Genomic DNA, 19,331 nt, shown 5'->3' with positions numbered 1-19,331 from the left:
TCTGGTGCAAAAATGTAAGAAGTTCTTCTTTGTTTGATAGCTTGTGACTATCCATCACCCTCTTTATTACATTCCAGAGGTTTTCAATGGGGTTCAGGTCTGGGGATTGGGCTGCCCATGACAGGGTTTTGATGTGGTGGTCTCTTAATTTTTTCCAGAGCTGTATATACACAATAAAATATCACATTTATTTAGTCTATTAAAAGGAAGATTAGAGAAAAAGCTGTTAAAAAAAATCACAGTAACGTTAAGTCTATGCTTTTCGAGCTATCATAACTTAGTCCTGACAAGTAGCGTCCGAAAAAATGAAAGTTATATAGTGTATGCCCCATTAAAGGGCCTTTTAAAAACACCATTGTTAAGCCTATGTGTTACACTAAACAAGCATAGCTCCATACGTAGGTACTGCGGGAAACTATATGCAGATGGGTAAGGAATTGGCTTAAAGGGAACCTGTCACCTTGTTTGGCTGATACGAGTTACGGTCACCTCCTTTCAGGGCTTATATACAGCATTCTTTAATGCTGCATATCTGCCCCAGAGCTGACCTGCAAGAGAAAAAAAAATAAATTTTATTATACTCACTTGGGGGCAGTCCGATCCGATGTGTGTCGCAGGACCTGGTCCGGCACCTCCCATCTTCTTGCGATGTCGCCCTCCTGCTTGCTTCACAGGCTCTCCAGCATTGCGCTCCAGCACAGCCGTAATTATCTGCCCTGTTGAGTTGTTGAGGGCTGAGAAAATTCCTGCAGTGTGCTGGCGCTGGGCCTCTCTGACCTTTCCCAGCGCCTGCGCACTGCAGTACTTTACTCTGCCCTCAACAGGGCAGATAAGTACGCCTGCGCAGGAGCGCGATGTTGGGGAGCCCGTGTGGATGACACATGGATGCGTCATCCACATGAAGCAAGCAGGAGCACAGCATCAGAAGAAGATGGAAGGAGCCGGAACAGACCTACAGCACCCATCGGACTGGACCGCCCCAAGTAAGTATAATAAAAGTTATTTTTCTTCTCTTGCAGGTCAGATCGAGGGCTTATCTACAACATGATAGAATGCTGTAATAAGCCCTGAAAGGAGTGTGAGAGGCAGAGCCAGGGCCATAGTCATGGCTGAGTATATCATATCTGGTTACACATGCTCTGGCCTCCCGTCACATATAAACAATGTCCCTTTTCTTGGATACCTTCTGCTGCACCCTCTGCACTGTCAGGGTCCCATCGGGGCTGCTGAAGTTCAGCTGCTGGTGTTGTTGAGCACAAAGAGACAGAGTCCATTTCAAACTTTAAGTAAAGAACTTGACTTGGTTCCAGTCGCAGCACATCTACATCAGTTACAGCATCAACACAGAGTACGACATCGTTCACATCCTTTTCTTTCCCTGTGTCTTCACTTATTCTTCCCAGGGTTTCCCCGGGATGAACGAAACCGTTCGGTACTGCAGTGTTCTCCCTGTTCAGCATGACTACTCTTAGTTCCTTCATCTATTTTGCACCAAACAGAAGGGCGTCTGCCCATGTAGAAAGCTACTACATTTTGGTGTGACCTGCGTCTTTATCCTGCTGCAATTCCTAGGCTGTAACTCTCTGACCCACTGACACTGGATGGCTGGGCCCTTTTCAAACGTTGCGGTGCTGCTGCACTGTCCCGAGCTCTTAAGCCCTTTGGGATGCCTGGGGCTCCCTGGTCCCTCTGAGCTGTACCAGCTCCCTGTCTTGACTGAACACTTTCAGGACATGCTCCTGTCTTAACCACAGCTGGCCCCTCCTATATTAACTAGTAACTATACTAAGCTTCTATTACCTAATCCTACTGTGCCCCATCTAGTGTCTCAATTAAGGAACTGCGCTTTCCCTATAACACATTTTATGACACAATAGAAATATGTACATTTAGCAGCATGGAAGACAGAGCACATATAAAAGTAAGACATTAAACGGATAGTGTTAAGGACATTAAACGATTTCTGCAATAACCTTTAGTTTTCCCAGGACGTGTGTGGGGGAACAAGACAGTCCTTGCAACCCCTTACAGGCGATGGCCGTTACTCGTATCGGCCGAACGAGGTGACAGGTTCCCTTTAAATGACATGTTTTCTAAATGGCATATAGTCAGCAGTAGAGTACCGCAGGGATCTGTGCTAGGACTAATTCTTTTTAACTTCTTTGTTAATGACCTTTTGGATGCGATTGTGAGCCTTGAAGTGTCAGTCTTCGCTGACGACATCAAACTATGCAGGATACTAAAATCTGACTTTGACATAACAATTTTGCAAAATGACCGAATGGGCAAACATTTGGGAAATGAGGTTTAATGTGGATAAATGTGGAGTAATGCACCTAGGACGGAATAATCCTATTGCTGCATATACATTAAATAGGACCATACTTGGGACTACAGAACAGGAGAAGGACTTGGCTATTCTGGTTACAAGTAAGCTGAGCAGTAGTACTCCATGTCAAGCAGCAGCTGCAAAAAGCTAACAAGATTTTAAGATGTATAAAAAGAGTGATACCATCCCGCAATACCAATGTATTGTTACCCCTTTCTAAATCACTTGTGAGGCCACATCTAGAATATGGGATCCAGTTTTGGGCCCCACATTTAAAAAAGGACTTTCAGAAATTACAGTCAGTTCAAAGGTAGGCAACTATATTATTGCAAGGGATGGAAGGCCTTTCATATAATGAGAAGTTGGAAAAGTAGGGCTTGCTTAACTTTGAAAAAAGACACCTCAGCGGTGATCTCATTTACATGTATAGATATATGTGTGGTCAGTACAAAGGACTGGCACATGACTTATTCCTTCCAAAGACCATACTGAGGACTATGGAGAACTCATTATGGGTGGAGGAAAGGGGATACCAGCAGCTAAATAGAGAAGGGTTCTTTACAGTTAGAGCAGTCAGACTGTGGAATGCCCGACCACAAGAGGTAGTAATGGCAGATGCTATAACAGCTTTTAAAAAAAGGGCTGGGCGATTTCCTCAATACACATAACATTGTGGGTTACAGTTAATTTTGTGACCAAAATAACCCAATTGGTGGAGAAAGGTTGAACTTCATGGACTTAGGTCTTTTTTCAACCTATGCAACTAAATAATGGCCATAGATACACATACTTCAACAGATGGTGAAAAAATCTCCGACAAGCCATGTAAACCGCAAAGCAGAGCAATCAATAATATCATGTAAATATATGTGGAAATATAAAATAGCTGTGAAAAAAATATAAATATATAATATTTCACTAATGTAATGTGATATACTGAAAATAAGTACTTTCACAAAATCATAACACTAGTACAGTTACATAAGATAATTTTTTAAATTAAGACCATTGGGAGATCTTGCACGCAAGTTCAAAAGCCAAAAAGCTTTGTGTTTGAGGAGAAGCTGAGCCCCGTTTCTTCCCAGTAGGGCGATTAACCCTCTAAACATCCTGTCACGCTGCTTCCGGCATGCAGGTAAATGCAAGCTCCACTAGATGGCAATAGAGTGGAGGAGGACTGCACACAGCAAGGCCAGACCTGCAATGCAGCGGCGAGGCCACCACTAGGTGGCAGCAAAACAAGCTGGGTAGATATAACACTGTAGTGCAGTACAAAAGGAGTAAGCAAACACAGAGTCAAAAGCAAGCCAAATGGGTCAGCATCGGTCAGGAGCAGATATGCCAAGGACAAAAGACAAAAGAACACATCAGGGTCCAAGTCAAAACCAGGGAGTCAATACATGAAAGGGGAACACTGGGTCAGGAAGGGAAGAGGGGATAAACAGACATGGGTTCAGTAAGCAAGCAGCAGGACAAATTAGAGCAATGTAGCGGCGAGGCCACCACCAGGTGGCATCAAAACAAGCCGGGTAGATATAACACTGCAGTGCAGTACAAAAGGAATAAGCAAACACAGAGTCAAAAACAAGCCAAATGGGTCAGTACCGGTCAGGAGCAGATATGCCAAAGACAAAAGACAAAACAACATGTCAGGGTCCAAGCCAAGTCTACACCAGGAAGTCAATACACGAAAGGGGAACACTGAGTCAGGAAGGGAAGAGGGGATAAATAGACACGGGTTCAGTAAGCAAACAGCAAGACAAATCAGAGCAAAGGGGTCAGCTACACACGCAGTAGGCAGAAACTATAACTGACACCGCCTGCAGGACACAGTGGAGCTAAATAGCAAACCTGAACCCAGAATGAGGCACAGCAAAGTTAACCCTTGACATGATCAGCCCGGGAAAAGGGCAGACAGGACTCAAAACCCGGACTGGATCATGACACATCCATTACTATTAATGAAGAACAATCACCTTCATGCATATCATGAAAGTGCCTGGATAGTCCTGACATAGGACGCCTAATTCTCAAATGATCAGGAGCAGCCTCATGTATGTGTTCTGCTATCCTAGTTTTAAATTTGCGTGTGGTGCACCCAATATATTGTATATAACACATGCGACACTGCACTGAATAAACAATGTGTACTGTTACAATTAATTTCATTAATAATTTGATATCATATGTTTAGAATTAAAAATTTCAGCCTCCAGATGTGCAAAGCTAGTAGAGACATACCCCAAAAATACATGCAGCGAAAGGTGGTCCTACAAAGTATTGACTCGGGGGTAGAATATAAATGCACATCACAATTTTAAGATTTATAGTTTTAAAATACCTTTGAAACCATGTATCATTTACTTTACACTTCATAAATACTTGCTACTTTGTGTTGGTATATCACATAAAATCCCAATAAGATACATTTAAGTTTGTGTGTGTAACATGAAAAAATGTTGAAAAGTGGTATGAATACTTTTTCAAAGCTCTGTATCTGCAGCAGATAAACATGTCATTTTATCAAAACTGCAGCTCAGTAAGTTATAGTTTTCTGGAATCAGGTTCTCGGCCCCTATATTCTGCTGCTCTCAAACAGGGTTGGAAAAACCTGGTGACAGATTCCCTTGAAGAAGTAATCATCAATGTGAGTTCCCATTTATTGAAAGTACAAACATGTTACCTCTGGTATCTCCCCATCCTGTTACCCAGCAAAAATGACCTGGGCGTAGAGTCATTTCTCTCTTTGGAAGGCAAGCGTACTGTATGAAGTGGGTGGTTAGTATGTCTCCTACAGGCTTGACCAATGCAATATCATAGTCCAGCTCATTCAGATGGGGGTAGCGGAAGCGTTCATGCCTGTATATGCGCTTCACATTGTACATTTTTTCCGTAGGTTCCGTATGGTTGAGGTTATGCTTCCCAAGGACGATCCTCCAGTTAGCGGCATCTTCTGCCTTCCCCCTTTGTAATAAACAAAGCAATCAGATGAGTAACATACATCATGATAAATATTGTTTTTACAAGTTATCTTCTATAACTACTTGCTAACAGCTTCCACTCTAAACGCTTAAGGAAACCAAAATTACAATTGTTTTTTTTTCTTGTTTATTCAGTGGCAGGTAGAGATGGGAGGGGGTCCTTGTGCAAGACCAGTGTATGGGCCCCTATTTGGTCTGTGACAGGACCTGTTGGCTGATTTGGAGGTGAATGTGGGCCAACCATTGCACCAATGATATGTCCACCCTTATGTTTATTTACCCAGTGTAATAGCCTGCTTTCTTTCGTATTGACTCATATCATAACTCCATTTGTATATATTTGGAACATGGATTTGGGCTTTGGAGGGGGCAACACCTTTGGAGTGTGTTAGCCCCAGAGTGATATACTATAGTCCCGTTATTTCCCCAGAGTGCTCTGCTGCTCGTATTCTGGCTCCTACATTATGGAATAAACCCCACGACACTTGGGGTAATCATGTGGAAGGATGAGGAGATAGCGCTTTTCCCATAATGCAAGCAACTATCCAGGATCCAAAGCAAAAAATATTGTAAGTTTATTACTACTGGACTGTGTATCTGAATGAGCCTTGCATACATACATGTGCTTGTTGTAGGGGCAGACACAGGCAGAAGAGGACCCCAGTGCCGGAATAGTACGTGGGCACTTTGAAGTCCAATAATGTGTCTATGGCAAAAGCCATTTGCTGACTTGGGGGTAGACGTAGACTCTTGGGCTACTGTGCGATCACACAGTTACACCAATGGTGAGTCTACCCATGGCTTCCTGCCAAATAACCCATGTCAGAATAATTAAATTGATTTTCAGTATCAAAATATACTCGTAAAGAAATCTTTTAGAAAACGGACCAAAATTATGTTGTTGTTATTAATTGTTTTATATTTTACGTTTTTTTATACAGCTCTGGCAAAAATTAAGAGACCACTGCAAAATGTTCAGTTTCTCTGAATTTTCTCTTCATAGGTATATTTTTGAGTAAAATGTAAATTGTTTTTTTTATTCTATAAACTTCTGACAACGTCTCCGAATTTCAAAGCAATACATTTTGTATTTTTTTTTCTGACAAAGAAAAATGGTCAAAATTAAAAAATAAAACCCAGTGCTTTCAGACCTCAAATAATCCAAAGAAAACAAGTTCATAATCATTCAGAAACAACAATATTAATGTTTTAACTCAGAAAGAGTTCAGAAATCAATATTTTGTGGAATAACCATGATTTTTGATCACCGCTTTCGTGCATCTTGGCATGCTTTCCACCAGTCTATCACACTGCTTCTGGCACAAAAATGTAAGCAGCTCTTCTTTGTATGATGGCTTGTGACTATTCATCATCCTCTTGATTATATTCCAGAGGTTTTCAATGGGGTTCAGGTCTGGAGATTGGGCTGCCCATGACAGGGTTTTGATGTGGTGGTCTCTTAATTTTTGCCAGAGCTGTATTATTTTATACTTTATTTATTTTTTGCTTTATAGATAGACTTATTGCTACCATTACTCAGAAAATAAAAAAACTGTAGGGACAGTTGTAAAAGCAATCCTACCTAAATCCAGAATAATGTTTCAATAAAGCTGGAACTATACTGCAATTTCGCTGTGAGACCTTTTGCATGGCCAAAGTACGCTAAGTGTTGCTGTTGCATCTCCACTCAATACAAGAGAATGGGGTCGCGATGTAGCACCAACCAAGCGTTTTCAATGGTCTCCTCATCTGAATATATTTATTTGGCCAAGACTGAACTCACACATTTGTATGTTTCAATCCAAAGGAAACAGGATGGTAAAACAACCAGTCGCACAGCACTTGGATGTGTCACATGGATGTGTGAATGCAACCCAAATGCTTTATATCTCACCTACAGTGGGTACGGAAAGTATTCAGACCCATTTACATTTTTCAGTTTTTGTTTCATTGCAGCCATTTGGTAAATTCCAAAAAGTTAATTTTTTTTTCTCATTAATTTACTCTCTGCACCCTGTCTTGACTGAAAAAAACAGAAATGTAGAATTTTTTGCAAACTTAATAAAAAAGAAAAACTGATATATCACATAATCATTAAGTATTCAGACCTTTTGCTCAGACACTCATATTTAAGTCACATGCTGTCCATTTCCTTGTGATCCTCCTTGAGATAATTCTACTCCTTTATTGGACTCCAGCTGTGTTTAATTAAACTGATAGGACTTGATTTGGAAAGACACACATCTGTCTATATAAGACCTCACAGCTCACAGTGCATGTCAGACCAAATGAGAATCATGAGGTCAAATCAATTGGCCGAGGAGTTCAGAGACAGAATTGTGGCAAAGCACAGATCTCTCCAAGGTTACAACAGAATTTCTGCAGTACTCAAGGTTCCTAAGAGCAAGGTGGCCTCCATAACCCTTAAATGGAAGAAGTTTGGGATCACCAGAAGTTTTCCTAGACCTGGCCATCCAGCCACACTGAGCAATCGTGGGAGAAGAGCCTTGGTGAGAGAGGTAAAGAAGAACCACAAGATCACTGTGGCTGAGTTCCAGAGATGCAGTAGGGAGATGGGAGAAAGCTCCACAAAGTCAACTATCACTGCAGCCCTCCACCAATTGGGTCTTTATGGCAGAGTGGCTCTACAGAAGCCTCTCCTCAGTGCAAGACATATGAAAGCCTGCATAGAGTTTGCTAAAAAAACACATGAACATGAAGGACTCCCAGACTATGAGAAATAAGATTCTCTGGTCTGATGAGACGAAGACAGACCTTTATGGTGATAATTCTAAGTGGTATGTGGGGAGAAAACCAGGCACTGCTCATCACCTGCCTAATACAATCCCAACAGTGAAACATGGTGGTGGCATGGAGTGTTTTTCAGCTGCAGAGACAGGACGACTGGTTGCCATTGAAGGAAACATGAATGCGACCAAGTACACAGATATTCTGGATGAAAACCTCTTCCAGAGTGCTCTGGACCTCAGACTTGGCTGAAGGTTCACCTTCCAACAAGACAATGAACCTAAGCACACAGATAAAATAAGAAAGGAGTGGCTTCAGAACAACACTGTGACCATTCTTGATTGGCCCAGCCAGAGCCCTGACCTAAACCAATTGAGCATCTCTGGAGAGACCTGAAAATGGCTGTCCACCAATGTTCACCATCCAACCTGATGGAACTGGAGAGGATTTGCAAGGATGAATGGCAGAAGATCCCCAAATACAGGTGTGAAAAACTTGTTGCATCATTCCCAAGAAGACTCATCGCTGTACTAGCTCAAAACGGTGCTTCTACTCAATACTTAGCAAAGGGACTAAATACCATATATACTCGTGTATAAGCTGAGATTTTCAGCACTTTTTTGTGTGCTGAAAACGCCTCTCTAGGCTTATACACTAGTCATTGCCAGTGGGAGAGTGGGGGTGGGGGAGCAGAAGACATCATACTCACCCTCCTGTTGTTATCGCTGCATATCAGTCCCTGCATCACGGGCGCCAACACCTCTCTTCCTGTCTTCCTTCCTGTGCTGAGCAGTCACATGGTACCACTCATTAAAGTAATGAATATGCACGCGTCTCCACTCCCATAGGCGTGGAACGCATATTCATTACTATAATGAGCAGTATCAATGACAGCTCAGCACAGGAAGGAAGACAGGAAGAGAGATGCCGTCACCTGAGATGCAGGGACTGATATGCAGCACTAGGAGGGTATTAAAAACACAGACGCATCAAAAAATCACCAATATACTATAAATGAAATCAAAAAGAGGATATATACCGTATATTGTTACAGGGATTGGTGCTCTGTAAAAATAGTGAAGAACCACTATTCAAGAGAAAACAAACCCAACCAATATATGGAAAGCCAGAAAATGCACCAAGCAGAAAGTAGATATAAAAATGCCTTTATTAATTATAATTGGCAAGATAAAACCAAAACATTTGTGCGCACAGCAGGACTAAAAAACATTACATATAATTATACAATGAATAAGTGGTAATGGCTGACCCAGTTTATTTATAAAAAAGCTAGTACTTCCCTCCAGTGAAGGTTGAAAAAATGTGCAACATATAAACAAGGTAGGGTAGATTAAAATACGGGAACTCCTAAGTGTGTCAAAAATGCAAACAAGAAAAATAATTCCACATAGCAGTGTAAAGTGCAAGTGTGCAATATGCAAATACTGCAATTAGTGTTCCATGTCGAAGGATAGAAATCCGAAACGCTCGTCGGGGTGCGCTATTACGGGACGTGGTGACCCAGAAAGGTAGTTATTGAGGACCTCCCAATTTATGCACTTTGCATTTTTTCATTGGATCGCATGTTTTGCTGTGTCATGGAAGGTGGAAAGGAAAGGCCCCATGCAATGGGGAAAGGGCATGTCACGGGGAGACTAGGTGAGCGAGAGCTAATAACCCGGGCCCCTGCAATTTCCCTCAGACTAGGGAAATCCTGACTGACCCTCTACCTGGAGTTTACACTGATGGTGTGCATGTCCAGGCCTCAAACCTCACCCTGTCTCCTGTTTCAACCCTAGGCTGAAACCTCCGCCCACCTCCCAGTGAAGAGGTAATACACCAATACCCACAGTTAGCACAGACAAGGATAAAGGAAAATATATACCACGCCGCAGTCACTCAAGAATACACTATAAATGTGCAGGGCAAAATAAATACAAATATAGGAAGGAGTAAATAAGACTAAGGAAAATACACCACCAGCAACGAATCAGCTCTCCACTCCAGGCCGAGATAACAACGCACAAGACAGAAGCTATAATCGGCGACGCCCAATGATCAGGAGAACTATTTAAAGGCAATGGGCATGGCCCAGCTTCCAATCCGAGGATCAGGTAAATTAACCCCGGAACAGCTAGATAAAATCTAGCCGACGCCAATGAGTAAATAGTGGTCAAAAGCGGAATTACCGCTGTCTGTCGAACGACCTGGTCTGAACAGCGCCCGACATGACAGGGCAGGCATACATACAGCTTGAAGTAAACATATAACATCAAGGTGAGTTTCTAAAAGTTCGCTTTGCAACTGAAACATATAAATTGCTAAGTGTCCGTTTCGCCACCTAAAAATAAACACACGTTTTTGATATCAAGATAAGTTGCTAAGTGTCCGCTTCACCACCTAAAAATATGAGCACCAATATAAGTTGTTGAATGTCTGTTTCACAACCTACAAATAAACTCATATTACATATCTACTTCACAACCTTAAAGTCCGTAAAGTATGAAAAGTAAAGTCAGAAAAAGTATGAAAACCTGTCTGGTCCAAGGTCACTTCATGTGACCCTACTAGGACCCTTGGGACCCATTGGGACCCTTTGGACGGCATTGTCCGGTTCAGATTCAGTAATAAAATCAAGTGGAATTGTATGACTTTTTCAAGTGAGATATATATCCGGTGTGTCAGGAGCTGTCTGGTGGAAACGATGTTGTACATCAGGAGTTCTTATTCCATTGTTCGAGATGAGAAGTCAGGAGGAGGAATTCAGGGATTTAAACCAATTTGTCTCAAGAAATCAACACCTTCTTTTGGAGAGGAGATAAAAATGGATTTAGCTGTGTATTTAACTTGTAGATTTGACGTTTGGGTCCAGTAATATATTATTTTGGCACGGAGGAGTTCCCTAGTGACTTGATGGAAAGATTTTCTCAGTTGCATCGAGGTCTTTGACAAGTCCTTGAACAGGGTGATGTCATGGTAGGGAGCTGGGAGTTTTTTAGAGTTTTTTGTTAGCGCCATTAATTTGTTTCTTACTTGAGTTGATCGGAATGACACTATCACATCTCCTGTTGCATTTGGTGGGAGATTGATCGGTTTGCGGATTCTAAAAGTCTTTTCTATTAAATTTTTTCCTTTCGTTTGTGGGAGAAGGTGAGAAATAATTTTTGTAAAATAGTTTTCCAATTGGGAGGAGTGAATTGCCTCTGGGACACCCCTAATTTTGAGACGATTTTCCCTCTTTATGTCCCCATAGCCGGCAAGACAAGCCTTAAAGGACGATATGTCATTTTGAATTTGTTTTAAAGAATTTGAATAAGCAGATAAATCTTGAAATTTAGTAAACAAAGAGGTCTCACTATTCTTTGTGCTAGTGATCGGATAATTGAGTGCATGTGGGAGCGATAGTAGCAATAATTCTTTGAAGAGCCTCTTTATGAAGATCTTGGTAGTTTTGAGCCCCTCAGGTTGGGAAGAATCGGGTTTCAACACGTCTATATTCCCCGTATTCCCATGTTTGTTTCTTATAGTGTCAATTGAAATTAATAAGGCTTTGCATATATTCATCACTAAAATTTCAGAAGGGTATTTTTATGAAGCAGATATACTGTCAATTCTGGTAAATAAAGGTGAATAGTGTGATTTCTCAGATGTAGTGGACCCTTCTGAATACAGATTTGAAGAGGCTGTTTTCTCAGAGTCAAAGTCATTAAAAGAGTCATTTTCGTCTTGATCAGAGGAAGTTGAAGTATCAACATAATCATCAGAGTCAAAATTCTCCCCTTCTTTTTGTGAATTGGATAAATCAGAGTCTGAATGCACTATGTCGTTTGGCTGTGTGTCCCTATCAATATCACTGCAAATGAAGTTATCCGAGTGAGACTTAATAGAGAACTCCTTAAATCTTTCATTGATTCAAAGATACAGGGCGCAATGAAGGGTTGAAGCCATATGTCTGATTGTCTCTCTGCCCTCTTTATAGCAGGAGAGGATTTCCCACCATACAGGAGTGAATCACATCCCAAACTCCATTTTTTAGTGGGGGTGCTAAGCTGTATTCCCAGCTCTAAAGATGATTGCCCTTTGTCAGTGTGGCTGAGCAGTGGTGACAGGGAAGTCCCAGACATTTCTGCTTTATATATGGCCTCAGGCTTTGGTGCTGCGGTGAGCGCTGTAATTGCCGCCGAGTTATTATTAATCTGCCCACCCTGTGTCCCAGCTCCTTGTCCCCCCTCACCCCTCTGCGTCTTACTGCTCTCTCTGTCGGCTCCGTCGGCTGTCCCCAGAGTCTCTCCTCCCTCCTCCTTCATTGGCACGAACAGCGGCGCGTCATGACTAAGCTTGCTTCCTGGGTCCCGGAGCGCTGAGGAGATCCCTCCGCGGTCCTGCACCGCCGAGTCCTGTGATCTTTCTCCCGCTCTTCTCCACAGCTCCCCAGCGTCTTGTATCTTCATAGTCGTCCGTCGCTCCTCACCTCTCGGCATTGCAGCTGTTACAGGAACAGGAGCTCCCCGCACAGGTATCCTTGAGACTTGATTGCCATTATTGGTATTTCTCCGCCGCATCCTCGCTATTAGTTTTTCTTTTTTAATAAATTTGCAAAAATGACTACATTTCTGGGATTTTTTCAGTCAAGATGGGGTGCAGAGTGTACATTAATGAGAAAAAATGAACATTTTTGAATTTACCAAATGGGTGCAATGAAACAAAGAGTGAAAAATTTAAAGGGGTATTAAAACTTTCCGTACCCACTGTATACAAAACCAAAATTTCAACTGATAGCCTACATTTATAACGGCCCCCATACACATTAGGTAAAAGTTTTTTGAACAGTTGACTTCAACAGCTAGCCACCTAATATGTAGGTCGGCCTCCTGACTCTTCCCCCAAATCATTTCATAGGCTGAACTTTTTGATTATCAGAAGGATAAGCCGCTGCCTGAGGATTCTACTAGTAGCCCACTTGTAGAGAACACAGGAGTGCTATAAACAGGGAACATTCATCTGAATGGGGAAATTTTGAGATCTAATAATATAACATGCATGCTTAAGACTTACTTCTGAAAACAGTGGGCCGCAGTGAGTACCCAATTTTTGTGAATGAGTGTCCCACCGCAGACATGAACATACTTCTTATTTCCTCTAGCCTGAACCTTTGAAAGAAAGGCACAATTCATTAGGCATTCAGTAAAATTTCTATAGCATGTTCAGCTTTCTTCTCCTTGCAGGACACACACTTAAAATGGGTTGCTCAGAAATGTAAAAAGATGTTAAGACGTTTTAAAAATGAAATAAGTAAAACTTACTAAATTAGCTTTAAGAATGAAACCTGGACTCATGGTCCAAATTCAAACCCAATGTAGAAGTCCAATTAGCTTCACTCTTGCTGTCCTTCAGATGTATCAGTGACTTGTATGAAGGAGGCTGGTTGTCAGATGCAGTTCATTAGCAAGTCAGCACCCTTTATCCTTCAGCTGTGATGGGAGAAGGGGGCTGGATTGGTTAGTGAGCTAAGCCTGACAATCAGACCCTAAGGCCGGCGTCACACTAGGCGTATGAAAATACGGTCCGTTTTTTACGGCCGTAATATGCAGTAATTGTCCCAAAACACGGTTCCGTATTCAATGCGAGGATGCGATTTTTATGCACAAATTTATCCGTGTGTCATCCGTATGGCATCCGTATGGCTTCCGTACGGCGATTTTTTTGCGCAGGCTTTCAAAATGGACATACCATGGATCCATCGGCTCAAATATTCTTAAAAACATATATACAGTCTATATATATATATATATATATATATATATATATATATATATATATATATATATATATATGTCAGTGAGACACACATATATATATATATTTATGTTTAATACAGCGCTAGATAGCAGAAAAGCCGGTAATTCAATTGCCGGCTTTTCCTATCTCCTTCACAAACCCGACATGATATGAGACATGGTTTACATACAGTAAACCATCTCATATCCCTTCTTTTATTACATATTCCTGTTTACTAATGTAAGAAGTGTCTGTGTGTCAAATTTGGGGTCTCTAGCTATTAAATTAAAGGGTTAAATCCCGGAATAAACTGGCGTGGGCTCCCACGCAATTTTCTCCGCCAGAGTGGGAAAGCCAGTGACCGAGGGCAGATATTAATAGCCTAGAGAGGGACCATGGTTATAGGACCCCCCCTGGCTAAAAACATCTGCCCCCAGCCACCCCAGAAAAGGCACATCTGTAAGATGCGCCTATTCTGGCACTTAGCCTCTCTCTTCCCACTCCCCTGTAGCGGTGGGATATGGGGTAATGAAGGGTTAATGCCACCTTGATAATGTAAGGTGACATTAAGCCAGGTTAATAATGGAGAGGCGTCAATTATGACACCTATCCATTATTAATCCAATAGTACGAAATGGTTAATAAAACACACGCACATTATTAAAAAGTATTTTAATGAAATAAAGACACATGGTGTTTTAATATTTTATTATACTCTCAATCCACCTGAAGACCCTTGTCACCTGAAATAAAGTTAAAAAAAACAACAATATTCCATACCTTCCGTCGTTCAGTCTTGTCCCACGCTGTAAATCCATCTAAAGGGGTTAAATAATTTTATACCCAGGAGCTCTGCTAATGCAGCTGTGCTCCTGCCTGTAAAACTTGGTGAATGAATGGAATGCAGGGGAATGTACTGTAGTTACCTCGAGTTGCGGTGATGCGCCCCCTGCTGGATGAACTCATATGAACTCGAGCCTGGGAACTTTTCAGGATATTTTCCCACTCTCGAGTTCATATGAGTTCATCCAGCAGAGGGCGCATCACCGCGACTCGAGGTAACTACAGTACATTCCCCTGCATTCCATTCATTCACCAAGTTTTACAGGCAGGAGCACAGCTGCATTAGCAGAGCTCCTGGGTGTAAAATGATTTAACCCCTTCAGATGGATTTACAGCGTTGGACAAGACTGAATGACGGAAGGTATGGAATATTGTTGTTTTTTAACTTTATTTCAGGTGACAAGGGTCTTCAGGTGCATTGCGAGTATAATAAAATATTAAAACACCATGTGTCTTTATTTCATTAAAATACTTTTTAATAATGTGCGTGTGTTTTATTAACCATTTCGTACTATTGGATTAATAATGGATAGGTGTCATAATTGACGCCTCTCCATTATTAACCTGGCTTAATGTCACCTTACATTATCAAGGTGACATTAACCCTTCATTACCCCATATCCCACCGCTACAGGGGAGTGGGAAGAGAGAGGCTAAGTGCCAGAATAGGCGCATCTTACAGATGTGCCTTTTCTGGGGTGGCAGCGGGCAGATGTTTTTAGCCAGGGGGGGCCAAAAACCATGGTCCCTCTCTAGGCTATTAATATCTGCCCTCTGTCACTGGCTTTCCCACTCTGGCGCGGGAGCCCACGCCAATTTTTTCCGGGATTTAACCCTTTAATTTAATAGATAGTTACCCCAAATTTTACACAGAGACTCTTGTTACATCAGCAAAGAGGAACAAGTAATAAAAGAAGGGATATGAGATGGTTTACTGTATATAAACCATGTCTCATATCCTGTCGGGTTTGTGAAGGAGATAGCAAAAAGCCGGCAATTGAATTACCGGCTTTTCTGCTATCTAGCGCTGAATTATATATATATATATATATATATATATATATATATATATATATATATATATATATATACATATATATATATATATATATATACCTATTCTATGTGTACACATTTATTCTACCTATTCTATTCTGTCAGTGTAATTTTACTGTACACCGCACTGAATTACCGGCTTTTCAATAGAACACCGCTGCGTATTTCTCGCAAGTCACACGCATGGTCCGTGTGTAATCCGGAATTTTCTCGGCCCCATAGACTTTCATTGGCGGATTTTTTGCGCAATACGCTGACAAACGCAGCATGCTGCGGTTTTCTATGGCCGTAACATACCGTATATTACGGATGCGTAATATACGACAGATAGGAGCTGCCCCATATAGAATCATTGGGCCGTGTGCAATGTGTATTTTCTGGACGTATATTCTGCGCTCATACATCCGTAAAACTCGCTAGTGTGACGCCGGCCTTAGAGCCCGTCAGCAACAGAGGAAGTGAGAAGAAATCATTCCACCCACTTTAGAACAACAGAAAGTTTGAGCGTCATGGACTGCGAGAAGAGGTTTACACCATTTTAATTGGGCATACTGTGTTTACTAATTATATACACCAAATAATCTACCTGAGTTACACAACTAGGCTAAAATGAAGAGATGAGTCTCTCCAGAGTTCAGGTATTATAAGCCTTCACTATGTTTCACTGCGTCCATGCATTATGCCTTTTATATCTATCAGGTTGTATGTATGTACATAGTATAAATTATTCATGGATGCTATTAGCACCGTATCCCTGGAGTTATAGTTTGCATAGTTATGTTCCAGCTCTCATTATACCACTGCAATAGGTATAATTCATCTACCTCATTGCTGTAGTGTGCTTATCAATATCTCTATCTTATTTAATACCTGCTTTGTGAATTAATTTACCTTATTGGTTGGGTAGATGTTGGAGTTCTCCCTACTAGGTATTTTGTGTATTATGGACCTAGCCTTTCTTTTATGTAATATTTCAATGAACTATTATGTCTTACCTATGGATCTCTTTGTTTTAGCCTAGTTGTGTACGTCAAGTAGGCTATTTGTTGTTTTATGGTTACTAAAGTGCCATACTTTAATTATTTGGACACCCTTTGACTTGTAATTATATACACCGTCTATTAATGTACTTCCACTCAGTCTACTTATTGGGTTGCACCCTCTGAACTCCATATAGCTAATCCATTGACCAGAATAATTTTCTTACAAAAATGTCTTTAAGGGTTTGGCCAATACCATTATTGTAAAGGCTCTGAAAAGTCAATTAACATTGCTATAAAGTGATTAGATTGGCTTGTTTCCTCTGCTTCCTGTTCCCCTGATTGGATTCCCCATAATACACTGCTACTCCTTCTATGATCACCATTCTCTCTAGCTCTCGATCTCGCCCCTGTACCTCTCAGCTTCCTCTTACTCTACCTGTTACTTCTCCCCGTCCACTGCATTAAAATGCACATGAACTCTTCGTAGTCTTCTAAAGTATCAATCAAGATGGCAATGAGGAGTTCGGTCTACTGCTCCCAGCAGAGCACATGATCAGAGCTAATGATATGTCATAAATAGCTGTTTTGATCATGTGTGATTGGCCAACAGATTACCTCTTCACCTACATGCTCAGTAGAGACTCAAGAATGAACTACCCAACCTGCCCACTGCTGGTGATGCGCCGCTCCACTGACTTTCCATACATTCCCCTTACAGGAAGTCGGTGAAATACAGCAGTGCATGTGACGTCAGCAGAAGCAGAGAAAATGCCTAGAATGCACATCAAATGACTCCCTTCTAAAATAGCATAATAGGTAAATAAAGTACATTGCAAAGTTGTTTAAAATTACAAGCAGTTTTAATTAGCATTAGGTTCATCATGAGTTTTTTACAAAACTCTTTAAAATTAGATACAGAAAGAGGAATCGTAAGAATAAAAAATGACGTTAATAGATATGAAACCTATTGGAATTTTGAGGTTGTCCAATAATCTGGTTTTCTTTTACAGTAAGCTTTTACGATATACAGTACATGTCTACAGATTTATAGGAAATTAGAAATTTACCTGCAAAGAAACCTGCCATGGCCAGGAGAACGGGCGTACTTCATTCCCAGACACAATCCTTCCAGCTGTATTTTGTTGGAAAAATGCAACTCCACAGTCTGCTGGCCAATCTAAGAAAATGAAGTAGGTACTTGTGAAATTTGTGAAACTTGACTTTCCCTCTTCTTTGTGTTCCCATGTAAAACAACAAGTGTGTATATTAGATTCTATAAGAAGCGATGCTGATTTTGGGGAATATGTGACTGTGGTATTTGTATATTTTCCTTTGTTACAACAGATAAACAATATTGCTTATAGATCGATGTTGTGTAGCAGGGGTTAATTGGCTATATAAGCTATGTAAAAACACAGAACTGCAATGTAAATTGGTGTGCATGCAGCATGTAAGTGAATGTTCACACTGGCCACTAAACACACAAAATTCAAGAGAAAAGCAAAATTAGCAAATACCCTGCCGTAAATAAATAAACAGCAATAGTGCATGAAAATTATATAAGGTGCTTAGTTAACATGACTTTTGGATATGGGATGGACCCCACTCCATCTTAAAACCACCATAACTACTGTAAACCTAGGTACTAAAATAAATACACAAAACACATTATTTTGGTTGTCAAAATGGCCACAGCTTTTATTCAAATCACAGGATTAAATAATCACAGTAGGAGTCAGGTGGAGTGCGAGTACATTGGGATTCACAAGTACTGCGATATCCCCAGCTGTCTGACATACAGCACCAGGAAAGACAGCCATAAAGGGGCGGCACGCACTGGCTTGCCATTCAAGCAGAGCCAGTAAACTTTCAGGGCACCAATGACCCTATTATCCTCACTCCTGTGCTTAACCACTGTGCCCGCCCCTGATTGATGTTACCATTACAACGTCCTTGAGGCTGGCCACCAAAGCCGAGCCTGCTCACCACGAGGCTTTACATCCTCTATTAGTTAAAATGAGTCCACCTTAACTTGTCTGCAACTTTCACCTGACTCCTAAACCGCAAAGCCGTGACGGGTTATAAATTCGAAGTTTCATTTGCCACTTTTCTCTTTTTTTTTTCAATAATTAAATCATTTTTGTAAACTTAAAAACTAGAAGTCCCTGCAAAAGCATTAATGGGACTAAACTTGGCAAACCTCCGACTCACAAAGAGTCATCCTACAGCGCTCAGGAGAGGAAAAACCCCCTGTGGAGGAAACCTCCAGGGAACCATGGCTTAAGGATTGCCCTTCCCTTGGGCTTAGAAGGTTACCACAAATAATAACTCTTTATAGCCAATATACAATTGAACCTGGTACAAGATATACAATGACAAATTCAAAAATACAATAAAGCATCTATCATTATACAAGCAATAATTAAAAAGTTTTAGGACAGATTATAAACAGGGCGGGAGGGCGGGTAATGTTTCCTCCTGTCCATCCTGTGAGAGAAAGAGGGAGAGCCAGAGTTGCCTCCCCTATATAAGCCCCACCCTCCTCACAGTAATACACCAGGCACAAACATCTAAACTCCTTCCTCTTAAAGCAACAACACTCTTGTTTAAAAT

The 19,331-nt window shown here is 41.2% G+C and overlaps 1 protein-coding gene across 1 annotated transcript in view; it reads right to left on the bottom strand.

The window, feature by feature from the left end:
* The window catches only part of LOC143768545 (elastase-1-like), a 133,338-nt gene that overhangs the window by 40,009 nt on the left and 73,998 nt on the right, over positions 1–19,331 (bottom strand). The window contains exons 2-4 of the mRNA XM_077257195.1: positions 17,786–17,895; positions 13,114–13,208; positions 5,013–5,293 (exon numbers count right to left, since the gene is read on the bottom strand). Of these exons, the coding sequence (XP_077113310.1) occupies positions 5,013–5,293; positions 13,114–13,208; positions 17,786–17,895 (486 nt within the window). The remainder of the gene's footprint in view (positions 1–5,012; positions 5,294–13,113; positions 13,209–17,785; positions 17,896–19,331) is intronic.

Source organism: Ranitomeya variabilis, chromosome 4 (genome assembly GCF_051348905.1).
Source record: "Ranitomeya variabilis isolate aRanVar5 chromosome 4, aRanVar5.hap1, whole genome shotgun sequence".
Taxonomy (NCBI): domain Eukaryota; kingdom Metazoa; phylum Chordata; class Amphibia; order Anura; family Dendrobatidae; genus Ranitomeya; species Ranitomeya variabilis.
This window is presented reverse-complemented; position numbering and strand designations above follow the sequence as displayed.